This window comes from Oryzias melastigma, linkage group LG6 (genome assembly GCF_002922805.2).
Source record: "Oryzias melastigma strain HK-1 linkage group LG6, ASM292280v2, whole genome shotgun sequence".
NCBI lineage: Eukaryota > Metazoa > Chordata > Actinopteri > Beloniformes > Adrianichthyidae > Oryzias > Oryzias melastigma.
In genome coordinates, this window is record NC_050517.1 from 3,701,758 (window position 1) to 3,727,842 (window position 26,085).

The window sequence follows — 26,085 nt, forward strand, 5'->3', positions numbered from 1 at the left end:
TATTGGTGACATGGCTGAATGTGGCTGACGCGGCTAATGTGGCTAATGTGTAGCGCGCTCCAAAGAAGTTACTAGAGTTAATGTGAACTCAGTTAATAAAGTTTGACTGACCGACAGACTTATCTCTGATTCCTTTGTCTTGCTTGATGCACCTTATAGTTAAGAGCTCCCTGACTATGACGTAGCGCTAAGTGTGAAAACAGACCGTTCATTGACAGTGGAGATTATAATCAGGTGTGTCCAAAAACGCAGAAAATATATCAACTTTAAATCTAGATTTCCCCCAATATGCAACAGTGGATTATTTCCTGCTTTTTTTATTTCCTGCTATTTCAAAAGATTTGTGCACAAAAGAAATGTTTTTCAGATGATATACTGGAATAAATATGTCACAGATGGATAACACTTGTCTACTTAATGCAACTGCTTCATGAAAAAGCTGCACATGCATCTTTGCAGGATTACTTGGTTTGAAAACCATGCTGAGTGATGTGTCTAACTGCTCCAACAGTGCGTCACAATGAAGTCCCCCCCGGTTTGTTTAGGTGCTCTGCAAACACACGCTTTTATGTCAGATGTCAGTTAGCACAAAACATTGCACCCAGTCATCCTCGTGGTAGAATCTCCAGGCAGACATTGTCCAAGTGTTACACAAGGACAGGAAACGCACAGCTGCATGAGAAGCTGCTACCCGCACAGCTTCATGCTGCTACGCTGGTGTGCGGACTCTGGCTTTTGTGACAACATGGATGCTGTCAGATCTTCACAGGCCCCTGAGCCAAAGCTGTCTCTCACCACGGATGTCATGCACACACACACTTGTACAAAAAGGAGACATTCTTGGGCACTTTGTGGAAAATCTGCCCCACAGGGCTTGCCTGATTTAGAATGGTTAGGTCAGACAATAGATCATTTGTGGGGCCTTTATCCTGACAAAAGGCACCGAAGGCACTCAACAACAGCACATGGTCTATTGTGAATGGCTTAATGCTTAGTTTTGTGCATACGGGCACATTGTGTGGTCATGAGATGCTGTCCGCCAGCTGAACGCAGCTTCCTCGTTGAGTACATTAAAGCTCCGCATGTTTACAGTGGGATTATGTTTGCTGTAAATAAGCTAACGCAGAGGTCCAGACCACGAGGACTCTAATATAAACAGGGGGGGACAATGGCAGCAAGGGAGACAACCTTTTTGTCTTGAAAAATGTTCAAAATAAAATCATATAGAAAATAATGCGAACAGTAGAGATTTGGATCTGCTTTTGAAAAGTGAATTCTACCCTGTTTGTGAGGATCAAACACAGCAGAATCTGTGGCTGTGGAGCCACATGTGGCTCTTTTATCCATTTATTGTAGCTCTTTATTTTTAATGAAAAATGCTAACAATTGAATACATAATAAATTGGTTATTCAAGTTTTGTCATTTCTGCTCAAACAACTAAGAATAAAAATATCTAATTCACTGTCAGAAATTCTGTAAAAATGTTCTTTACATTTATATTTTTAAAGTTTGAAACAAATGCAGTTTAAAATGACGAAAATGATTTAAAGTTGTGTGTTTTGTGCTTCATATCTTAAAGAATCACAATAAAAAAACTTTATTCTAAATGTTTTTTTAATAAATAGATCCTACTAAAATGTTGTCTATATCTGAGAGTAAAATGGAAAACAATGATGGTGGCACACCAAAATCCTAATGATAAAATCATCATGTTTGACTGTCTTGCATTTTTAAGTAAAGCTGCTGCAGCAGGAGGAACTTTATGACACAGGCTGGGTTTTATTTTGAAAGGAACAAGTGTGTGCTGATGTCAGAAGATGAAGAAGTTTGATATATATATAAATATAAATATATAGACACTATTGTAATTGAATTATAGTATTTAAGCTGCATTTAGAAATCATTGTTTAATTGACAAAAATATTGTGTTTTTTTTTTCTTTTTTTTAACAATAAAGTGAGACTTTGTTGTTCCTGTTGGGTTCTGGTCTGTAGGAAACGAGACAAAATGGCTTTTAAAGTGTTAACGGTTGCAGATGACTTCTCTCAGTAGATGCAAAACTAGCTCAAAAAGCTTGGTTGTTGCTTAAACACTAGCTAAGCTCCAAAATAGCCTAAAATTCCTCAGTAAATTAAATTATTAACAAACGTTGGCATGTTGCTAAAATAGAAGCTGAACTCTTAATTTGTATAAAAACCCCAGTAGATAGCAAATTCGCCAAAAATGTGAGCATATTGCTAAAATATGAGCTAAACTCCAAATTCGCACAAAAAAACCCAGATGTCAAATTAGCCAAAAAACCTAATACATTGCTCAATTACTAGCTAAACTCCAAAACACTGTAAAATTCCTCAGTAAATTAAATTATGAGAAAACGTTAGCCTTTGGCTAGAATAGAAGCAAAACTCTAAATTACCGTAAAAAAAAACCCAGGAGAAAGCAAATTAGTCCGAAATGTTAGCCTGTTGCTAAACTATTAGCTAAACTCCAATCTAAAAAAATCCTAAAAGATGAAACAGCCCATGAAAATACTTAAAGGCGTATTGCTAATCTATTTTACATTTTGAAATTTGAAGACTTTCTCATTTATTTCCTATGGGGAATATTTCACTCAATATTTCAAAACTATAAAGTTTATGAATACCAAAAATACAAGCAGTAGTGTCCTGAACGAGCTGAATTTTTTGATGCTGAAAGGTTGCAGACTCCTGATCAAACAAGTAAAAAGTTATAAGACTCTTGTTCTTTTTTGCATCACAAGACCCAAAGACGCCAAAAAGCATTTGTTTAGTGAGCCTCTCATCACAAAAAACCCAGAACACAATTTATGAGAGCACTTAGAGAGAAAAATACAACATGTAAGTCCAAGACACATCTGCATAAGTCAAGCGTGTGTGTACCGATGCAGAATTTACAGCCCTCACACCGATAAACACATCAGAAGAGGAGAGGGGAAGCGGAAGAGGAAAAGAAAAGAGGAATGAGAGGGAAACGTTTTACCCTAGATGGCTCCCTATCTGTCGCCTCCCTCCACTGAGTCAGGGTTCAAGTGCTGTTTGGATTGGACGGTGCATAAAGATTTCTAGCCATCGAGCACCGACTCCTCCATCATGTAGAGGAGAAACTCAGACGATAGATGGCTTAATGAGAGGAGGGACAAGCAAGATGTGAACCTCAGGAGGTGCAGAGGACAAAATGAAAAGAGAAAAAAATACTGCAAAAATGTTTAAGATGAATGGGAATTTTGTTTTTAACTTGTAGACATCAAGCAAATACAATTATAAGGTGAGATTTAAAAGTATGAATAATCGGTATTTTCCTTTCTTTTCATCCAGCTAGCTTTGGTGGATGACGGTAGTCTGCAGAGGACACAGCTGTTCTCTATGAGGTTCTCTCCATAATTCCTGCCTGTGCCTCCAGGCAGAGGCAGGGACCATGCAGAATCCGTTTCTGGCCTTTCGTGTGCTGACATTTTCCAAATTTACAAAACATTTCAATTATCCACAGCAGAAGGCAGCCCTCTCCCATGCATTAACCCTTCGTAGAGCCTCTGTTAGCATCCACACATGTGGGACCTGTTGCTGTTGAAGCAGAAAGCTGTAAGAATGTACACATTATTAAAATCAGGGTTTTTTAAAATGGAGTTGTGTGAATTAAAACATTGTACGAGACAGAAAAGGCATGAAGCAGGATGCTATATGGAACTGTAGTAAATCAGAGAACAAGAAGCCAGCTGTAGGTAAAAATGATTTTATCTCTCGCCTCCACACCCACCTGCAGAGAGGCGGAGTCTGAGGACTATTACACACTGCCTGTTGACTATTGAGTGTTTGCCTGTGGCGGCCAGCGTCAACATTCCCAAACAGCAAGTGCCACACAGTTGTGCCATAGGTCTTTGTAAAAAAAAATATGGCTCATGTCCCCACATTTGTCCACATCAGAGGTCAGTACCTTCTGTCACATGGGGCCAAAATCCAAAACACACCTTAGATCACGAAAAGGATAAACATTTACTGAACACTCTAAAACTGTGTTTTTAAAACTTTTAAACCATAACTTTTTAACATAATTTTGAACTAGATATGTAGCATTAGCTGTGATGATGCTAGTGTGAATGCTGTAAGCTGAATTTGGCCGCTGATGATGCTGAAATTGATAGCTAAAAACGCTCAGGCCTAAAAAAGCTGAAAACGATGATGTTGATAGCTGAAACTATCAACTGAAGCTAATAACTGATAACGCTGAAGCTGATATGACGCTGCAGCTAAAATATTAGCTAAATGCCAAATTAACCTTAAAACAAAACAAAAAAAACAGCTAGCATGTAAATATTAGCCTAGCTCCAAAACAACTTAAAAATCTTTTTTAGAAAAATCTAGATTAGCCCAATAAACTGCTACCATGTAGCTGAAATATTAGCTAAACTTCATAATAGCTTAAAAAACGGAAAAAAGCCTAAATTAGCCAAAACACCTAGCATGTAAATTTTAGCCTAACTCCAAAATAAAATAAATAAATAAATAAATTTAAAAAATGGCAAAACAGCCTTAATTAGCCAAAACTGCTGGCATGTGGCCGAAATATTTGCTAAACTCCAAATAGTCCAAAAAGCTAGCCAAAACCCAATTTCTAAAACTTTAAAACTGTAATGTGTTTTAACATATTTATGAATAATAAAAAGGCAGAAATATTATTCTAGAATCAATAAACTTAAACCTGGAATAACTTTCAATTAACTAATCACCATAAAAATATATATTTTTAGAATTATACAAGTTAGAAATGAGTGCAAGATAACATCGGGTCATTAATAACAATAAAATAAGATGATCTGGAGAGCTTTGACTTTGACACATGTGGTTTAACCCTTTAACTCCAGAGCTCCAGTGTTCATGTTCTTTGATTTACTGTAACTGTTCAACTGTTATCATGATAATTCCAGTAGATTCTGAAGGAGAAGCTCTTATTAACCCTTATTAACCCTTAAACTACTTCTGCTTCAAAATTACCTTCATTTAGCATCTACTCTAAAGCAGAAATACAAGATAATTTTTTTCATAGCTGAAAATAAATTCAGCCGTCAAGATTTTGCCTTTATTTCCCTAACTGTTTCTAATAAAACACAGACTCCAACAGGAGTCTCGGAGCGCCAGCGCTCAAGGGTCTCCTGTCAAAACGCCAAGATAAAGAGAAGAAACATTAATCTGAAAAAATTAGTTCATGTTAAAAATAACAAAAGCTAACCTTCCAATGGGTGCTTGCTATTAGTGCACTGAGTGCTGACAAAAAAACACTGAGTGTCTTCAGCGCTCTGCAGAACACCAGCAAATGGAAGCTGACAGCAACACTTTGCGCCTCCAAATTTATGTCAGAGCTGCAACTTCAGCTGCAGAACTCACAGCAGAGGAGAAGCAAAGGAAGACCTGAAATGAATCAATCCAAACCAAAATTACACCATTGAAGAATGATAAAACAAACACAGAAGAGATGTTTGGACGGGAAATACAATACAACAAGAGCAAAAACACAAAACTGAAGCACAAAGCAAATAATGATGCAGAACGATGGAGAGTCCCAGAATGAAAGACAGAGAAGAACACAGAGAGCAGCTGTCCTAACAGCTGGCCAGCAGAATTGATGTCTCAGTGAAATAAAACTCAACATATGTCCAAACATGAGGAGACGAGCCAGCCAGGAGGAGGAACGAGATACACACACACACGCTGATTCACAACACCACGGCTGTCTCAGGAACACACTGATTAAAGAATGCCACTGCACTGCTGAGACATTTAATTGCTCAAAGTGGGTTTATAACACACACACACGCACACACCCCACATGCACACATGCACAGCTCCTGCTCAGTATTGTAAAACCATTACACTGCAGAGTGGTCAGCCCGTCTGCATGTTAGCACGGTGTTCATTTCACACACTATTTTCATCTGTCAGACGACACCTCCACTCTCTTGTCCCAGAACGCGGTCTCACGGGGGTTCATGCAATGGTCTTTACATCCTAAAAACACTCAAAAACAAACAATCATTTTCTGATCACACTAAACGTGCCGTAATAGAATTAGAGACGGTTGTCGCGGCTTTAGAAAATCCCAGATTAGAGCTTTAAACGTGTTCATTTCTACATTTAACCTGCAGCTGGGTGTGAAAATGAAAGCAGATCAGGACTTGGTCTTTTATTCGTACCGAGGTCGCCTGCTGGAAATTTTGACAAAGTTTCTCTGTGAGGCTAAAGTAGCTCAGTCATGTCCCTGTCTGAGGGACCCGTCCTGTTTGACTGAAGGGATGAGAACTCCTGAGGGGCAAACAGGTCCGGCCTGTGCTGCATTCAATCAAAGTGCTATTATAGTGTTTTTATGAGCATGTTCAAGTTTGGAGGGTTTGCAAAGCCACACGGGAGACCAGCGTAGACTTCACTATGAGTGCATGTGTTGAGCTCCGCAGCTTCACCAGAGAGGAACGCTAAAGAAAAAAGTGACTAGAGCAATAGTGTTCTTTGGCCCATCGCAGAGGTCTGCAACCTTTAACACGAAAACAACCATTTGGTCTGGTTTAAAACAGACCAAAACGAGAGCCACAGTCTCACTTTATCGTTAAAAAATAAAAGCACAATATTTATGCTTTTCATCAAGTAAACATTGATTTATAAATGTAACTTAAATATTACAATAATTCAATTACAACAGCGTTTTATATATATATATATATATATATATATACATATATAACCTCCGGCTAATTCTATCTGGCCCTCCAGTTCAATTTATTTTATTGTTATTAATGACCCGATGTAATCTTGCCCTTATTTCTAACTTATATAAATTTGACCAAATATATTTTTATGGAGAGTAAAATATTGAAAGTTATTTAAGGTTTAAGTTGAATTATTCTGGAATAATATTCCTGCCTTTTTATTATTCATAATTATATTAAAAAGTTATGGTTTTAAAGTTTTAAAAATGTAGTTTTACTGTGTTTAACAAATGTTTCTTCTGTTCAGCCATTGTGTGTTTTGAATTTTGGCTCTCTGTGTGATTGAGTTTGACACCTCTGCTCTAAATCAACAAACTGCATTTGATCAAAACTTTACCCACTTTAGAGTAATTTACCAAAATAAAAGAACATTTGGAGACTTTTGCTTGACTAACTATGAATTAAAAACACAAATTTAAAGACTATTTCTACAGAATTTCTGACAGTAAATTAGATTTTTTTTTGCTTAGTTGTTTGACATGTCAGAAATCTGAGCAGAAATGACAAAACTGAAGTAACTAAATCTAAATCTATTATGTGTTTAATTGTTAGCATATTTCATTAAAGCTGAAGAGCTACAAAAAAGAGATAAAACAGCCACATGTGGCTCACATATGTTCTTGTTTTTATGTAGAACTAAGGTAAGTTTGGAGCAAATGTGGTTTGACGCATCCACAGGTATTAAAGTAATGACCCAATCCAAGCCTCTGACCTCCAGATCTGCACCTCCTAATGGTGACAAACATTGAATCACATTTTCAGTTTGACAGCATAAAAATAAAATCTCTGAGCAGGATTAGCACAGATGTTAGGAATGATAAAGCAGGAGATCATCAAGTGACTAATGGGAAAGGAGGACCACATAGGAGTGAGGGTAAACTAACACATGAACACATCAGGATTTGTTTCCATAGTTTTCTGCTCAATTTGGACAGGTGTAAAAGTTCCTGATGCAGACCATCGAGCTTTCAGGAGAACTCTCTTCAAATCCTTTCCCCTGAATGACAATCACAGAAGATGATGCAGTTGTTGTGCTGTTGTTATGCTTTTGAGTTGGGAAAAATATCACTTATAAAAGTTGGAAAATATCTCCGAGCCAGGCTGAGAGTGAGCAGGAGGCGAATTCACCCGCTGATCCATGATGGACAGATGAAATCTACAAACTGGATTTTCTAGCTAAAAGGAGCTGCAAAACTGTAAATAATCTCCCAACTCAAAGGTTGTTTGAATCTACATCGAATGATCCATTGATGTACAGGTAATGTTGTATGACGCCTGGTTCACCCTGGACGCGGAAGAGCTGCGAAGCGGCGTGGAGCAGAGTCTGTGCAGCATCCGCTCTCTCCAGCAGTTCACACCAGACGCACATTTTCCTCGAGGGTCGACAGGCGCTTCTGCTTTTTTTCTGTTTGTACCATCATGGGTAAGTTAATAACCTAAAAATACGACCCCATGTTTCTGCTAAGAAGAAGGAAGTAGTTAGTAGACCTACACTTCTTTAACTTATCTGTTGGTGAGACTCACAGAGAGAAGTGTGTGTGTTGTGATTGTGTGTTTAGTTTCATCTTTACTGTCTGTTTAGTTACAAAAACATGATCACATTTATCAATGTTTTATTGTGAAAAATTGGTTATATTTTGAAAATAAACTGATTTTCTCATGTATCTTGATATAACTTCCTGACAGAATTGATGCGGATCACTCGCGGCTCACGCACAAATAGACCAGACGGTGAAACCATCCGCTGCACGAATGGAAGCGGCCTCTGATCAACGCCGCTACGCGGTGCTTCTCCGTCCAGTTTGAACCAGGTGTAATACTAAAGTGTGTGTTAAACTTTTAAAGTTGTACCAAAAAAAGAATTAAATAAAGATTTTTTTTTAGAATGTACCACTATTTATTTATTATATTTAACTGAACACAAATTCAGAGTAATATCTATTTCCCGACCCATAAACTACTACTTTTCGCTCACATAGTTTGATTCAGTTCTTAGTTTACTTCGACTTGAATCAGTCTTAAGGAAAAATGGATTTGAATATTAAAAGTAAACCATAAAATCTACTGACCTTCAGATTTCTAAGAGAATGAAATAATGAGATTTTAAAGAAAGCCTCCAGTTGGAGCTGCAGTCATAGCGGGAAGTACAGAGCGAGTTCTTTGTTAAACACACGCTCCTAAAACACCAGCGAAGGACCCGAGCTTCTGGTTTTACTTTAGGCTGGAAATGTGAAACCTTACCCTAACACACACGTGCACACGCACGGACATGCAGACACTGGAGGATGTGAGGGTCAGACACAATAGGAGCGTTGTTTTGGGTCCTGGCCCACAAGAGAGCCAAGGTGGGCGGAGCCAGGGATTTGGGTGGGTGGTCAAAAAGACAAATATCAGTGGAGCGAGGGTGAACTAAGCCAACAATGGCTCCGATCCTGACCAAATATGTGGAAAAGAACCCAAAAGGGCCACCTTCACTTTCTATTTTTTCATTTAAAAACATTTACTGTAATTGACTTTTTGACTGTTTTTCTCTGCAGGTTACTTTTTTCTTAACATTTTTTTTCTTCTTGATTTTCTTTTTTTAATTTATGCATATTTGTACAAATATTCAATCTAAAAAAATAATTTTAACTAAGTGACAGTTCGATAGAATTCCTTGTAAAAAATGTTTTTGAAGTTTTTATAAAAGAAACTGATTGAACGGTTTAACCCAGGAGCTCCAGTGTTTATGTTTGTTGATTCACTGTAACTTTTGAAGTGTTAACATGATCAATCCAGAACGTTCTGAAGGAGAAAAGCAGCTCAAAGTTAGATAGTTAGATTTGGGTTTAAGCGTCAGTGGCGACGCCTCAGGTGTTAAAGGGTTAACACCTGATTTATTGGAATAAGCTGTACAGGTGTTCCTATTAGCAGTTTCAGCAAAAAAAAAGTCAAAACGTCAGAGAGCAGAGCAGGAGGCTGCTGGGTTTGTTTTGTTCTTTTTCTCCTCTTTGTCCTTAACAGTCTTACTTCTGGGTGTTATTTTAGTTTGGGGTTGGACCTTGGTAGTTCTGATTTGTGGGCTTTGTTTATTTGTTTTCTTTAGGTAATTTTGGTTTAGGGGAGCTGCTGAGTCCGACGGTCGACATGTCTGGGTCAGCAGTCACCGTGACTTATTTTATGTTTGGCTAAGGTTCCAATCACTTTTGGTTTGTCTCTTTGTTTGAACCAGTACACTAATTATTTAATTTTGTTCTTTCTTCAAGACACAGGGTTTCGTTTATTCATTAACTGGGTTCCTTTTAATGTTACTGGTGTCCAGGTTTTGTGTTTTCGTCCCCTTACATATTTATCCCCATTGACATGAGCCTGGTGTGCCTGGATGGATGGATGGATGGATGGATGGATGATGGATGGATGGATGGACGGACGGACGGACGGACGGATGGATGGATCGACGGATGCTGTTTAAAGCATCAACACTTGAACAGTAAAATCACATCCAACAATCATAAATGACTTAAAACTAATTGAAAACAATCAACTCTTTATATTAACCAGTAGTAAACAACATGTAGACAGTTAGCAGAAGAGTGGATCATTTCTGATTGAAGGATCCACTTTCATTATGTCATTTGTTAATTTATTCATCATAATTAAAATAAAATAGTTCATTTTAATGTGGTTAACAAATTACTAATAAAGTGAAACTTTTTTTTCTCAGTTTGTGATAACAATAAAAAGGTCTACTTTAAACGCACATTTTGGATGATTTGTGTTTATGTCAGTACAGAATAAATGAGGCTTTGATTTTTCTTCTCATGTTTACCTATCAGTAATATTTTAATAATGAACTTGAGCATACAAAGTTAATGCATCCTGAAATAAAATAGAAGCAACTGAAAGTACTTAAAAAACACTTCTCTGGTTTCAAATGTGACCAAGAAAGATTTCTACTTTTGTTTCTCTGTTTCATATCATGTGGGACTTCATCAATAATTTCACTGATATCCGTCCTACATTTTTAAAAAGTGATTCAATGTGAGTCATTGTGTTGGGTATTGTTTTACCGAGCCGCACTGCCTGCTCCTGTACCAAATGTAGGCTGGCTTGCAGCCAATCTGAACAGCAGAAGACAGGCCAGCATACTCCACTAATGTGTAGTCACAGCCCACAGGCTGTGGCTGATCGTTAGCAAACAGCGCCCGATCAATTACTGAGTAATAGATTGAAAGCAGCCACAAGAAGTCCAGAGGGAGCCGATCCCGGCGTGGCTTGTTCATTTTGGAAAGAATGAAGGCTGCAATGGCCTGAAATAAAGCTTCTCACTCCAGCGTTGCTACTACACAACTTTGTGGAGTCGATACCTAATGTGCACACAACTGCATCCCAAACTGTCCAGCCAAAGCTCTGCTAACATGAAGCCAGAGCGAAGACTTTCATTAGACTTAAGGTCCAACACCACCTTCACACCACCCTCAGAAACATCCGTTCAAGCAGCCATGTCTATTAAAATGTAAACACACGTAAACCTGCGCTTTGGGTTTCAGTGGTCAAAATTCTTGCATTCCAGCGCCACCAGAAAAGTTTAGTTGTCTGTTTTTAGCCTCTATGTACAAAACGTGCCGTCATTTGTTAAAGGTTAAACCAGCAGAACTTTGACCAATCATAGGCTCTGATTTGGTAGTGACGGATGGATAATTTTCCTTTTAGTTGAAGGAAGAGCCAAATGTCTGAAAATCAATCATGCAAAGACCATCATCATTCATCACGGAGCAAGATTCACCAGATTTACACGTTTCTACATTTCACCGCAAGCGTCTTCCAACCCGGACTACGGTACATGTGCTGGTATCAGGAAGCAACAGTTCAGTGTGAACACCATATGCTAACATGCCCGATGTGAGCGTAACACACGCTGGACCTTCCTGTCTCATAAGCTTTGTGACACACAACTACAGACACACAACTCACATGCAGCTCATTCTGCAACGCAGCATTAGAAAATACAGGAGCTTTTCCTGTGCAACACTTTTACAAACACAACTGCTCTTTGACATCTGAGGAGCACTCACTAAAACAGTGACAGTCAGAAGAAAAGACCTGTGGAAGGTCTCTATGGTGAGAAATAGAGTCAGAGATAACCTTGGCATCCCCTCCTCCGGCTACAGAAACTATTGTATGGGTGACTATGAGGTGTGTGGGTTTGTTCGTTTTTTTAAACTCAAGGCAGTTCAGGACCCTTTGGATTGGACGAGACCAACCAAGACTAGAAGAGAGCATGCATGGACTGAGAGGGACAGAGCGAGAATGTGGAAGGTGGCGTTCCTCCAGAGCCGGCCCTGGGCATAGGCGACCTAAGCGGCCGCCCAGGGCACCATCTCCTGAAGGGGGCGCCAAATCACAATGTTTGCATATTCTTTTTATTTTTGTTTTGTTTTGATGCACCACTCATGGTATATAAAGATAAAATAAAATAAGTGAAAAGTTTGATGTAATCAGTGACTCAGCTGTGCAGCGCCCTGCCGCTGTTAGAGCTTCTTAAAAACTTTAAGGGGAAAAAAGGAAGAGGAGGAAACGCAGGCTCAAAGCAAAGGTTTGTCTGTTTTACTTACATAAAATTGCTTGGAAAACCACTCCCCACTGCGTTTTGGTCGAAAAAGACAAATTTAACTGTCAATCTAGTTATTTTGTCTTTTTAACACTTTAAACAGTTGAAATTCCCCAACTTTGGCTGAATGGGTGGCGCAGTCAGTTTGCGTACGTGTCTACAAAAACAGAGTTTCTCAATTCGAGCACCAGCTGGAATGTCTCATTTTAAGCACCTGCAGGGGGAGCCAGATTCATTTTTCACCTATGGGTCCATGCAGCGTAGGGCGGGCCTGAGCCGCTCCACAGGAAAAATGACGTTCTTATTCTGATGGTTTCACTGTGACCGTTTCTGCAAACAGGTACAACAAACCGGAGATCTGCCAGCTTTAAGAGCTTAATCCTGAAAAGTCCCAGCTTTGTAAACAGATTTGTTTTCAAACAGCCTTGAATAAACTGTGATATGTTTTGCTAAACAGTAAAAGGTGCTGCGAGCAGCACACAGCTTCCAAAAGGGACATCCTGAAAAAAACTGCTGAAACTTGGCCAAGCAAAAATGACATGTGCTTCAAGCTTAACACTTAATTATAAGTTATCACAAGTTCAAGTTTTTGGAATATGAATCAATCAAGACAGTCATTACAACCTCTGAAAACAAGCCGGCTTTGTTGGATTCTAGAAATGCATCATCATGTTACCACTAATGCCAGATTGAAGGCTGTGCTTTTGCCTATTTCCATATGGTGGGAGGGGCAGCTGCTGGCATTCTCAAATCTAAAATAGGATCCTTGGTCTCTTTATGAATATCTAATGTGTGCATTGAGGTATGGAGACATTTGCTGTTGCTCTTTTTTCTGTTAGTTAAAATGAAGAAACATGATCGTTTTGTCTTTATCGACAGAATTCAGAGGAAGCCTGCACGTGTGAGAAAAGCCTCCAGTTAGACCAGTGGTGCAGGTGTCTCCCTCGGCTGCAGCGGTAATTGAGCCCAATCGCATTTGTAAATGAAGCACGTGAATTGCACGGTAATTCGCCCGGCGTTGGTGTAAGCAGGGATTAGAGTGATTTTAAGTGTTTGCCAGGCGCCAGAGCTGCACTTGGCACATTGGATGGCTGAGTTGGCACGGGGGCTCCTGGTCCGTGCCAGACCTTATTAGCAGCAGGTCGGCTGTCTTAAGGTACGACCAGACAAATGATCAAAATTCATTCGTCAGATCTGAGTGGATAGATTGCACACTTCATTGACATCCATCGCACCGCATCCCAAAATGGTTTAGATTGGCATTCAGGTAATGTGGCTGTTTTGTTTGTTAATTCCCTTCACACAGAGCTTCAGCAGGCACTGACAACTCTGTGAAGGCTGATAAAAAATACATCAGCTACCTCTTTTTGAACAATTTCCTTTTTATTTGACTTTCATCTTAAAAACAATCCTTTAGACAGAATGTTATTCTTCATAATAATTTGATTGTTTTGTATTGTCATTTTTAAGAGTTCTGCTTTTCCACTCATCAATCTCTATTCATTTAACAGTGTTTGAGCATTGGCCATAATTCTTTCTTTAAATACATAATTGTCATTTATATATTGAAGTTCAAATCATAAATATATATAAACCCAAACGTTATCATCCAATCTATGAGTTCCTATTTTCTGGATTCTTACTGGGTTTTTTTCCCCCTTTCATTTCTGGAAGTTAATTTTGTTTTCCATTTTCATTGTGTTTCCTTGTTTTGAAATTTTGTTTTGGTTTCTGGAATTTAGTTTCAATTTTTTAAAATATAATGTTGTTTTGTTATTATTTGTTTCACTTTTTTCACTGCCATTAGGATCTTTATTCTTAATATGTTTCTGAGTTAAGTGATTTGTTGGTGTTTTTCTGACCTTAAGGGCCACAATATCAAAGTATTGAATGTCTAGTATCTTTTGTTCAGGTACTTTTGGGAAATGATCTACTTTAAGAACCAAAAAAGAAATAAAAAAACAAAAAAAAAACAAGAGAAAAGTAGACAAAGAAAAGAGGGTTGGGAATAAAATAGTTTTTCTTCATCCCACCCCCTTTCAAGCTGAAGAAATAATGCATGAGTAAAACACTCAAGTGCATTATTGATATTCAAGTATTGAAATGTAATATAGTGGTTAAATGTGTTTGTTACTTGGTTGTAAATAGGAATATATGTGTGCTCAAACTTGAAATAAAAAAAAAAGATCTATATGTATTCATACAAATATCATACTTAAGACGATTTGTCATGATTTGATTAGGAAATAATTTAATGAAAACAGAAAACAGATATATATATATATGATTAACTTATGTTATGATTAACAGCACTTATAATAGCATCATTTAATGATGCTATTATAAGTGCTGTTAATCATAAACAGACACATTTGTACTCAAACATACAAAACCCATTGAATCCATTATTAATGGAAAGTTTGTCAAAATCGGTTTAATTGATTTCCTTGAAAAGCAGTGAGAGGAAATAAGTGATATAATTCCACCCCTTTATGCATTACTTTATCATTTTACTTTTCTTGTCCACAATTTTTACATAAAGATGCATTTATTTTATTTTTAAAAACAATGTGATGGAATATGGAGCAGGATTTCCATTGCTCTGTCTCTGTGGCAAAAAGATTTTTTCTTTTTCTTGTGCTGTTCTGTTATCCTGCCCTTGAGCATTCATAAAGCCTCCAGCATACCGGTCAAATAAAAGCTTTAGTAGCTCACAGAAAGACTTTTGTATGCAGATTGTCTTTGTGTTCAGGCCTTCACACAATGGAGGCCCAAGTGTATAAAAAGCAACATGTCAAGAAAAAAAATCCGGCCTTCACCTCCTTGTCACCCGTTCGGGTTGTGTAGACCTCTTGAAGAAAAAGAGGCATTTTCAGCAACATGCTACGCAGTAATACATCTACGCGGCAGTCTTCAAAAATTCTCGATAAACCTTTTAAAAGCTCCCGCTACTGTGACTTCAAAATAAAAAAAGATCTCCCACATTGTAAAAAGCCTGGCTAAGTCCATTCATCAGAACTGTCAGAGGCACTTAGAGTTTCTCTGAGCTGCAGACTGCTAACAGCGGGGCGACAGGGGGTGAGAGCTGCTCTGGGGCTAACAACCACATCTTCCACTGTTTAGCTCCAGGTTACACGGCAGAGTGGGATCAGTAAGCTAAGTGGGCGCTCAGTAGTTGTTAGAGAGTGTTTTTTTGAGCGTCTCCGTTTGATCATCCGGAAAATCAAACCTGGGAGAGCGGACAGAGGTGGCTAAAGATGCCGCACAGCTCCATCCTTCCCCATTGTGCTTAAAATCACACATGCTTGCAGCAATGAGGTGAAAACAAATTACTCTTAGGTGTCAGGTTTACTTAACACACACTGCATAAAGAAAAAAAACAGAAAACTTTCATCAAAAACAGAGCACAACTGAGCGTTTCTGCTGCGTTTGAAAGACAAAGTGATCCCCGTCATACCGGGACTCACTTCAGCCCATTCACCAGCGTGGCCTTGCACTCCTGCGGGCAGTTCATTCTTTTAAGGAAACAAAACAAATCTACCGTCTTATGAGTTTGGAATGCTTCTTCTTTACCGGTGACTCACAACAAAGCTTTAATTTAGGATGTAAGCAAGGTCGCCTGCTGCAGAAAGCCTGTGTAAAATGTAATTTGAAAGACACCTGAAGGGATGAAAGATCTAAAAAAACACAAGAGGAAAAGACTCTTATCAGTTTAAAAGGACCCAAAGATGCAATTTGAAAAAAAAATAAAAAATTCAAACAAAATTAAAAGATGAGACATAAAAGGAGGACGGTAGAAAGGGCTGTTATCGCTCATTAGTTCTAAAAGCCAAAAATGAAAAAAGTGACTTAATGAAGCATTCATCCTCTGGTGTCTATTGATCACCCCACTCGCTCCGAAAAAACACATTAGGAAAAGCAGAGTGAAACGAGGTGCCTGTCAGGAGGAGGTTTGAGGCTGTAGTGATGAGTTTCAAGGATGGCGGCATTCATGTGTATCTACCCAGAAAGTAAACTAGCATTCACGCAGACACTGAACGGAGCTGCGTTTGCATCTGGTGTGAGCTACTCAACAAGCCGCTTTTCTCCTTCAGAATCTCCCGGAATTACGTTGATCGTGTTAACAATTAAAAAATTACAGTAAATGAAAGAACATAAACACTGGAGCTCTGGTGTTAAAGAGTTAAAGTAGGAATGTCAAACTCAATCACACAGGGGGCCAAAATCCAGAACACACCTGAGGTCACGGGCTGAACACGATAAACATTTATTGACTCTAAAACTACATTTTTAAAACTTTTAAACCGTAACTTTTTGATATAATTATGAACTAGAAATATAGCATTATCACTGAAGCTGATAACCAGCTAAAATATTAGCTAATTTCCAAAATAGTCCAAAAATCTAGCAGAATGCCCATTTTAAAACTTTAAAACTGTAACTTTTAACATAATTCTAAATAATAAAAGGACAGGAATATTATTCCAGAATAAATCAACTTAAACCTTAAATAACTTTCAATATTTTACTCAACATAAAAATATATTTTGTAAAAATTAGAAATTAGTTTAGTTAGAAATGAGTGCAAGATAACATTGGGTCATCTGTATTCCATGAGTGCACATCTTGAATCAAAGGAAGGATTTGATATCGTTTTGTTTTGATTTTGCTTTTTAAAGTGGGCAACAATTTTTAGGAAGTTGCTTTCAGACAAAATAGAAAAATATATTTTGATCAAACTACTTTTAACACATGTATAAAACATCACTCAATCCTCAATTTTCCTTTTTTTAAAGTACATGTTTGTTTTCTCATTTAAAAATTCACTTTTTTTAAAACAGAAACAATTAAAAATGAGACATAGTATTTAAAAAACTAAAGTTCTCCACCATTAGTCAAATCCAAATCTACGTCAAAGCAGATAAAAAAAAAATTGGAATGAAAAAAACAAAATCAAATGCAATATATACAAGAAACACAAAAACATAGAAATCAACTGACTCTTCAGGTCAGATCATTTTGAATTTGGACGTACAGTCTAATAAAAAGACTCAAACTAAAAAAAGGCCTGGAGCATTTCCTCCCACTCCTGTTCTCGTTCTGATTTGACAGGAAGGTTTGGAAGACACAAACACAGACAGTCGTTTTAACTTTAAAGACCCTCACTGTAGTTCAGATGAGAGGGAAACTTACCACCCCTTAAACTAAAGAAACCGCACCTCCGGCTCTGCCATTTTGGTCCACTTTTACTGCATCAATAACAGAGTCAAACCCCTAAATACGCGAGATCAAGCGCTCCTCTGATGATATCTCGATTACTATCTACAAATAACAGTAAAGAGTGCTGTTGATGCTTTCAGATCTGCCTGCTTTGGGGTGGGAAGGGGCAAGCCCGGGCACGAGGGGAGCAGTTTCCTTTGTAGGATCAGAGGAGACGAGGCAGAAAGGGAAACCTGTGTTTTCCCTGATTGATATGAGGATCTATCGAGTGAGAGAAGTGTCAGTTTCAGGTGTTTAAAGCTTCAGTCAGGTAAAGAGGAGAAAACAAACATCTTATCCATAAAATGTTGGAGAAAAAGAAATTGCATGTCTTTTTATGTTGATGAAATAACACAAGACTTGTGATTCAGCGCTGACCTGAGGGAAAGCCCAAAAGTAACGTGGAGAAAGACGCAAGTTGACTTCTGCGGTCACAGTCCAGTAAAAATCTAATCATATTTGAAGAATTTGCTTGATAAACTGAATGGTGCTCCTTCATGGGACAAGTTTTTATACCCCAGACGCCACAAATCACCCTGACAGCTTTTGAAATGAGGCAAAAAAGGAAGATGACTTCCTTAACTCAAGCGAAACAGTACTTGTATGTGCAGCAGGGCTGCCACCATTAGTCAGCGCATCAATGACTAATTTAATAGTCGATTAGTGGTTACTTTATATTATATGGAGTCAGAGTGAAGTAAAGTTGAAAGTTATATAGGCGTTATGCTAGCTTTTTTAGGCTATTTTGGAGTTTAGCTAATATTTCAGATACATGCTAGCTGTTTAGGCTAACTTAGGGCTTTTTTTTTTTTTTTTTTATATTTAACTAATATTTTAGCTGGGTATCAGCTTCAGCGTTTTTAGCTATCAATTTCAGCATCTTCAGTTGTTGTCACTACCATCTTCAGCTGCCAAATTCAGCAAATATATCTAGTTTTAGTTAGTTTAAAGCTAATGATGGTTAAGATGTGTGCTTTACATCCACTTTGCGCATGATCCGATTAGTCGACTAATTGAAAAAAATAATTGGTGATTAGTCGACTACTAAAATAATCGTTTGTGACAGCACTAATGTGCTGCTGTACGGGAGTCTTTCAGTTTCAACTGGGTGTTGACAGGTTGGCCTGCAGGTCTGAGAGGACGTTTACATGATTCTCACCAAACCCACAGGAACGCGGGAGCATGAAGCAAAGAAAAGACGTCTTCTCACCGTCTTGTTCTGTCTTTGTCAACTCCACCAGTTTCTTCTGTTTCAGAGTGTCCACCACGTCTGCCAGGCTTCCTTTGCGGCGCTCTGGTGTTCCAAAGGGAAAGCCGGTCATCGGCTCTCCACGGTCCCTCGGGCACTCCTCCAGCTTGGTTGGAGACGTTGAGTTATTCCGATGGGAGTAGACAGAGCAGCTTTTGTTGCTTTCGTTGTCCTGGAAAGACAGGAAGTGTGGGAAGAGGTTTCATTACATTTATGACCCAAAAAAAATGATCCAACTTATCTGACTTATCTGATATTTGTCTGTTTTGCTACTGACAGGAAGTGAGGAGTCCAGGACCAGATTTGTTGATTTCCCCATACTTCTCACTGCTTTGGTCATACTGAGATGTGTACCATCCTCAAGGAACTCTTCAACTTTATAGCAGTTCAAAATAAAAATTCGACACAATAATATGCTATCAACACTTTAAAGTCCCCTCTGATGAAAATCCTGTTTTTAGAGTTTCTAACATGTCTGTGTGTCATTTATCTTCTGAAAGAGAACAAATGTAATCAGAAATCATTTAGTTTTTTCATTTCCGAGTATTTCTCCTTTTAAATCAATCAAAGTGTCTTGGACAGACTCTGTTTGAATGAATGATCTTCTTTCCATCAACAGCTCTGCTGCACATGCACTAAACCCTCATCTGTTCCTAGTGTCTAGTTCAGGTTCTGGAGAAGAGAAGATGGTATCTTCACATTGACTGCAGTCAAATGAGCCGCCGTTCACATTTCTGTGGTCAAATCAGCATCACTGGATTTTTGGTGTGAGTTTCATCCAATACTTACGGTAGCAGGACTGAGAACGCTGGAAAATCTCCACCAGACTCCACGGAGCTTCTTGATGTGACCACGGAAATGTGAACGGCGGCTCATTTGACCGCAGTTGGAAAGGATTGTAAATCAATGAAAGAGCATTTTGATGTTAGCTTTCATTATGGCTTTTAAGACATCTAGGTTCTTGGACTGAGCATCGATACCAATATCAATATTTGTCCTAAATCAGAATCAGCTTTATTGAACTTTGAGGACTTCTGCTCCAGTGTCTTGTGCTCACATGTGGTTGATATGACTTGAACCTGAAAATCTCAATTGTTTTTAATTGCTGCAAATGGTTTCTCTTTTCTTAATTGCTTGATAAACATAAAATAAGAAATTAGGATAATATTTTCAATCAAAGGGAAAACAGTTTATTAAAAGTTAGGTCGTGTTTTGCAAATACAGAAAAGTTTCAAACAAGAGTAGAAATATTGATATCTGCAGGCTGATATCCATCCGATACCAACTTCAGATCGATACTATCGATACTTTGGATCAATCCGCACAGCTTTAATGCAAAGCCGACAGGAACCAGCGGATTCACGGTGATTCTTGAAACAGTCAGAGTTATGGTATGTCAAAAGGCGCGTGTTATTTCGTCAGTGACGTGTCCGGTGTTAAAGGGTCTTTGGAGGTGCAGTAAAATTGTCCTCAGAAGATGTTTAAGTTGGACTTCACCTCTAGAATCTGAATGACTTCCTGTGCAATCTGAGCAGATCACCATCGATAAACTAACGCCTTTAATTACTGTCTGCTAGTGTGAGTAGTTATGACTCGAGACAAAAGCAGGGGAGTGTCGTGTCGACTCTCAGTCATAAAGGTGGATTCCATCAAAGTAGAAGGGAAAAAAACAGTCAAATAATTGAAAATGTTTCATTTCTTCTCCAAGAGACTTCCATTCAACCATCAGTTTTCTTCACTCCCTGAATCCCTTTGGGGTAGTGGGAGTACCGAGACATGTCCCGACTACTGTCAAGGCCACACACACACCTTCACATCTAGGGACAAGTCCGAGTCCTTATGAACCTATGAAGCCTGTTTTCTGGACTGTGGGAGGAAACCGGAGTTCCTAGAGAGAACCCACACATGCACAAGGAGAACAAATCCCATGGATTCAGTGCCTTCTTCCTGAGTTGAGAGTGCTAACCCCCGTGCCACCGTGCAACCCCTTCTCAAAAAAGGAGGGATAAACTAAGTCTATATTTATCCTGAAGATAAGCTCCTCAAGATGACCACATTGTCCCACACTACAGACGCTTCAACACAGGTGTCCTAAACACCACGGCTATTTTTGGGATGCTTTCTCCAGCAGTCACAGAGTAGGGGGGTGTTCTTGAAACTTTAGGGGGCTTAAGTTTCAAAGACAAGGGGCTTTGGTGAACAGCAAGGTCTTAAGATGCCCTTGAAAAGGGTCCAGGAGGTCCTGTTGTTCACTTGGTCGTTGAGCAGGAGATGCCTCTGTAATGAGGATTGAGAGATAGCGTGTCACTCATGGGTTGTTCAGGTGGGTGTGTTTAAGTCGGGGTGGAAGTAGTTCTACAAGCAGGGCGACACAAGGACGAAGATCAACCAGGAGGATGGATGGAGGCCAGTCCACGGGGACATGCCTGCAAATTGTCATCAGAGCAAGTCTGCTTTTAATCCCCATTCACGTTTACATTTTTGTTTGATTTGATTATTTCTAAATAGTAAAACTTCCTGCACACCATCAAAACCTCCAAGGAAAAGAGGATTGATTGTGGCTTTGTTTGGGCAATGAAGGGCTGAGTGCCAAAACAAAATCCTTTTTTTGTTTCTGTTTTGAAGATGTACAAGGTAACATGCAGCCTCCTTTTCAACTCACCTATCTTTAAGTGATGTGCTAAGTGATTTGTGACTGGTATCACTGTCAAACTTCTTTATCTGACTGTTAAAGGGAAGTCAATCAGCAAAAGTATTTTGTGAACAGTTTTCAAAGCTCCTTCCTGAGCAGATAAGGGCTGTTTAATCCACGCTAAAGTTTGTGTCTTTGTGTTGTTCCATTATGTGAACCCCGGTAAGGCATTAGAGACTAAGAAGAGCAAACAAAATAAAGATAACTATTCTGGTTTTTTGGTGTAAAAAAATAAACATGGAAGATAAATGAAAAAGGTTAGAAAATTCTTCATTTTAAATGTCTGACGTGAAGTTGTGAGGGTCAGCAAAAGCTTAAAAAACTTGATTGTTTTCCTTCCGGATCAGATTTCATCTCCATCAGGAGAATGGTTGTCTGAAGAATTGTCCAAACCAAATGTGGTAACTGTTCACCATCAACCTTCCTCTTCACTGCAGCACCATCTCAGCTTAAGTCTGACTTCCTTCACTACACTCTAACCCAGGGGAGTCAAACTCATTTTGGTTCAGGGGCCACATTCAACCATTTAGAGTGGGCTGGACCATTAACATGACAGCAACATAACCTACATGGTCAACTTGTTATCTGTAGCTTTGTTTTTCTCAGTTGGAAAAAATAAAAGCAACCCTATTTATTATTATTATTATTAGATCTGTTATTATGATCTTTTTGACATTTCTGTAATTGGAGGGTCACCCCTGATCATTTTTGAGCAACTTCACAGCCATGGCATACGCTTGCAAAGAAATGTTGTTTATTTCTTGATCTCTTGGTATGCCGGTATTTCTTTTCCTTTGCTTCTCCTAGTGGTGGAAGTGTGCATTGCAGTCATTTCTTTACAGAACCATAACTCGCCACAGGTGTGGGCTAGAAACTTGCTTCTTTTTTTTTTTTTTTAATTCTTAAATTTTTTCTCTCTTCATAACTGGGCCAGATGAAACCCTTTAGTGGGCCGGATGGGGCCCACGGGCCAGACATTTGACACCCCTCCTTTAACCCCTATAGTGTGTGACTATCAAGTGCCTGGATGTTATTAATCCTATAATAGTGGAGACACCAGGGAGACCTCAATAACGCACATTTTTTTAAATTCTCTACGTAAACAACATAAATCAGCTGGTGAAAAGCAGCCTTTGTGAAAAAAGAAGACACAGCATATTCTCTATATTTTATTAAGATATGCTGCAAGTGGCGAATCATTTCAAATGTAACTTTTTAAGTATAGTTACTTGGTATTTTGAGGCTTTTAAAATAAAAAAAACACAACCCTGATAGACCATCTACTTGTCTTGTCCTCACCATGAATTAACCACAACCCCATTACAGTGATATAGATGTGAGCATAATTAGGAAAACTTTGTGTATGAAATAAACAAGCTGTAGAAAAACAGAATCTCAAACATCTCTATATAGCACAAAAATAAAACACCAAACTTCTGAAACGCTGGAGACAATGGCATCACCAGGCTTTAAAGTAGAAACGGCTTTCCCAGGCAGCACCGGCCAACATGAACTCGACTGCACGGCCGTAGGGGCGCAATACGATTGATGCAAACGCTGATCGCTATGAAGTATTGACTGGGTAATATCGCAGTCAAGAGAATATTAAAGGTTCATACAGGTTTAGAAAAGTGGAGGCGTATTATATCCTGCCCTACAATCACAGAGTATGTAGAATGTTTACTTTGTCTGAGAAGTATCAGATGTTTTAGCTCAATGATGATGATGCCCATAAAACTCTGAGGCTCCAGTCAAACCAGCCTCATCCACCAGAGACGCTCACAACCTTAAGTCAAGTACACACAAACACACACACACACTCATGCTGTGCAGATATGAAGAAGCTGGGGGTATAACTCTCTCAAGAAGGACCCTCACAGGGCTGCCTGCAGCACCGCCTGCAGCAACCCGAGCAGAGAGAGCCGCTGCTGTGCCAGAGTGTGTGACCAGAATGGGCTTATGCGCATCAGAAAGAGCGTGTGCACTCGAGAGGGCATGTTTGTCATCATGCATGAGAATTTGCACACTCTGTGTGCTCCTGCATGTATCTCAAGAGTGCTTTATGACCCGCATGCCCCACGTGTGTTTACTGTGTACAGCAACTGCATTTGCTTTATAGGTTTGACTTACAGCGCCATATTTCAAGATAAGAAATGGTCAATTTCACTTCACCGCCAGTAATTCACTTCTCACCATCGCAGCAGGGGCGACATTTTCCCAGTCAGCATCCATCCGCTTTTCTCTGACGGGCTGAAGTTCATCCGAGTGAGGCTGATCAGGTAACAAGGGGGACCCCGTCTCCTTTGGGGCCTCTGGCTCGTCGTCGGCCCAGACTGCGCTGTCCTGACCCATCGCTTCTGCCTCCTCAGACGGTGGGCGAAAGGGAGGAGTTGCTCGCATGGAAGACATCATTCTGAGAAGGAGAGTTTAGAAAGCATCGGTAAACTCAGCTCATGTTCTACTACATCAGGGTGTAAACTGCTGTGACGGATCACATGAGGATGCCCTGGAGAACAACGGCTTCATCCATGTTCTAAGTAACTTAAAGTATCTTTAGGTAAGTGGGGATAGCTGCCCCCACTCCCCCACACAGATTTTGAGTCATTATTGAACTGATTAAAATATAATCAATACAAGCTTCTCTATGCATTATTACTAAACATTATTACTTACATTATTACATAAACTAGTGCTCTTTTAATGTAACTAGACGACTGGATGGATACCGGTAGTTAGGAGGCTGAACGTGTAAATAGGTGGTTAATTGGTATTTAAGTGGTTGAATGGGTAGATACGTAGTTAAATGGGTATTTTAGTGGTAAGAACTCCAGCAATAAAACTTTTTGAAAAACATATTTTTGATAAATTTGATTGATTGTTTATTTGAGACATGGACAGCATATACTAATAAAACGTTTAAAAATGCAAATATATAAGTTTATAGACTACCAGGCTAATTTCCATCTTTAGTCCCTATAGAAAAGGTTGATAGTCTCTAGTAAAAGGAATCGTTAAATCAATACAGAAAGGATAACAGCAGTCAGACAGCAGCACAAACAGCAGATGGGATGTCAATAACCAATAGCAATAAATTCATTTTTAACAGCCGTTTACTCTCATCCTCTCGTTTGCACCATTCCGAAGTCTACTTTCCTCCGATCCTGCCCCCACATATAAAATCTTTTAGTTAAAAGGTAATACAAAAATAAATTCCAAAATGAATAACCCAAGAATGTTCTCCATCAGAATCTGCTGGAATGATGTTGATCGTGTTGACGGTTGAAAAGTTACAGTAAATCAAATGCAAGTGGAGGATTCAGAATGGAGCGGAGCAGGAAGACTGCGGCCTGCGATTGTAGATTTAATGTAACAACAGTCTTTTTCCAGCTGGATTTTTTGTTTGTTTCCTTTTCTTTATGCACAAGAACATGTCGGAAACACCAAACAGACTGTTGACTTCAGTGGGTCTTTAACACAGTGACATCTGAGTAAGCATCTCGCTTTTTTTTCTAGGACTTGTTGAGATACCAGGAATTTGTACAAGGAATTAGGGAAAAAAATAAAAACAGGCTCTGTTATACAGTACTATAGTACTTCTAGATCATTTATGCACAGCGTCACTGATACTTGTGGAGGTTTGCAGTTTGCTGAATGGATGCTTCATAGGAGACAATGAGCACATATTTTACCTTTTATATTGCTAAATGAATTCAACAACAAACAGGTGTTAAAGTGTGTTCAGTTTTTATACAGCAATGAATGCTGTTGTTTCTCCACTTCACCCTGAAGTAACATTAACAAAACTGCCTCATTAATGTACGTTTGAATGAATAATGTAAAGACACGTTCAATAACAAATACAGACATTAAAGTCTTTTTCTGTCTTCTCATCAGAGCAGCTAGCATGTCTTCATCTGCTCTGTTCCTCACACACTGACACACACGGATAACCTTTGAATCCATTAAGAAGCATCAAGGCCTCTCATCACCTCTGCACTATTAAAGAAGCAGAGGCCGTGCTGACAACTTCAAGTGGAGGAATCTCTCATTTTTCACATGGAACTCTTGCACTGCCAGAGCCATTAGGCTAATACCTTATTTCCTGTTATGACTCCCTCCTGCTGCACTTGTTCACAGTTTTTTTTCCCTTAACATTCTTCCCTTAAAACGTAATCTCACCATTTCAGAAGCATTAAATGAAATAAAAAAAAAAGACTGAAATGCTTTAGAGTAGTCAAAGCCAAACACATGATAATGTATTTATCAAAAAAGGCATCAGGTCAGGAGTCATAAAACAGTACAGACCGTCTCTCAACACAAAACACACATTTCTTCCTCAACATTAGTGTTGAATAAATCACTGCTGCCTGACTTTTTAAAATATGTGGCCTCCTGGGCGCCCTTAAACACAAGTTTGACCCTTCAGTAAAAGAGGAGCGATCGTCTATGTGTGTGTGTGTGGGGGGGTATCTGAGCAGGGTCTAATTCGGATATGGAGACAGTTAGAACTTTCAGACCAAAA

General features: G+C 38.9%; 1 protein-coding gene across 5 annotated transcripts in view; it reads right to left on the minus strand.

The window, feature by feature from the left end:
* LOC112152349 (transcription factor SOX-6) overlaps nucleotides 1-26,085 on the minus strand; it is a 148,575-nt gene that overhangs the window by 75,840 nt on the left and 46,650 nt on the right. For all 5 annotated transcript variants that reach the window (XM_024281865.2, XM_024281866.2, XM_024281863.2 and 2 more), the window contains 2 exons: nucleotides 23,757-23,976; nucleotides 18,833-19,043 (listed from right to left, as the gene is read on the minus strand). In XM_024281865.2, the coding sequence (XP_024137633.1) occupies nucleotides 18,833-19,043; nucleotides 23,757-23,975 (430 nt within the window). In that variant the 5' untranslated portion in view covers nucleotide 23,976. The remainder of the gene's footprint in view (nucleotides 1-18,832; nucleotides 19,044-23,756; nucleotides 23,977-26,085) is intronic.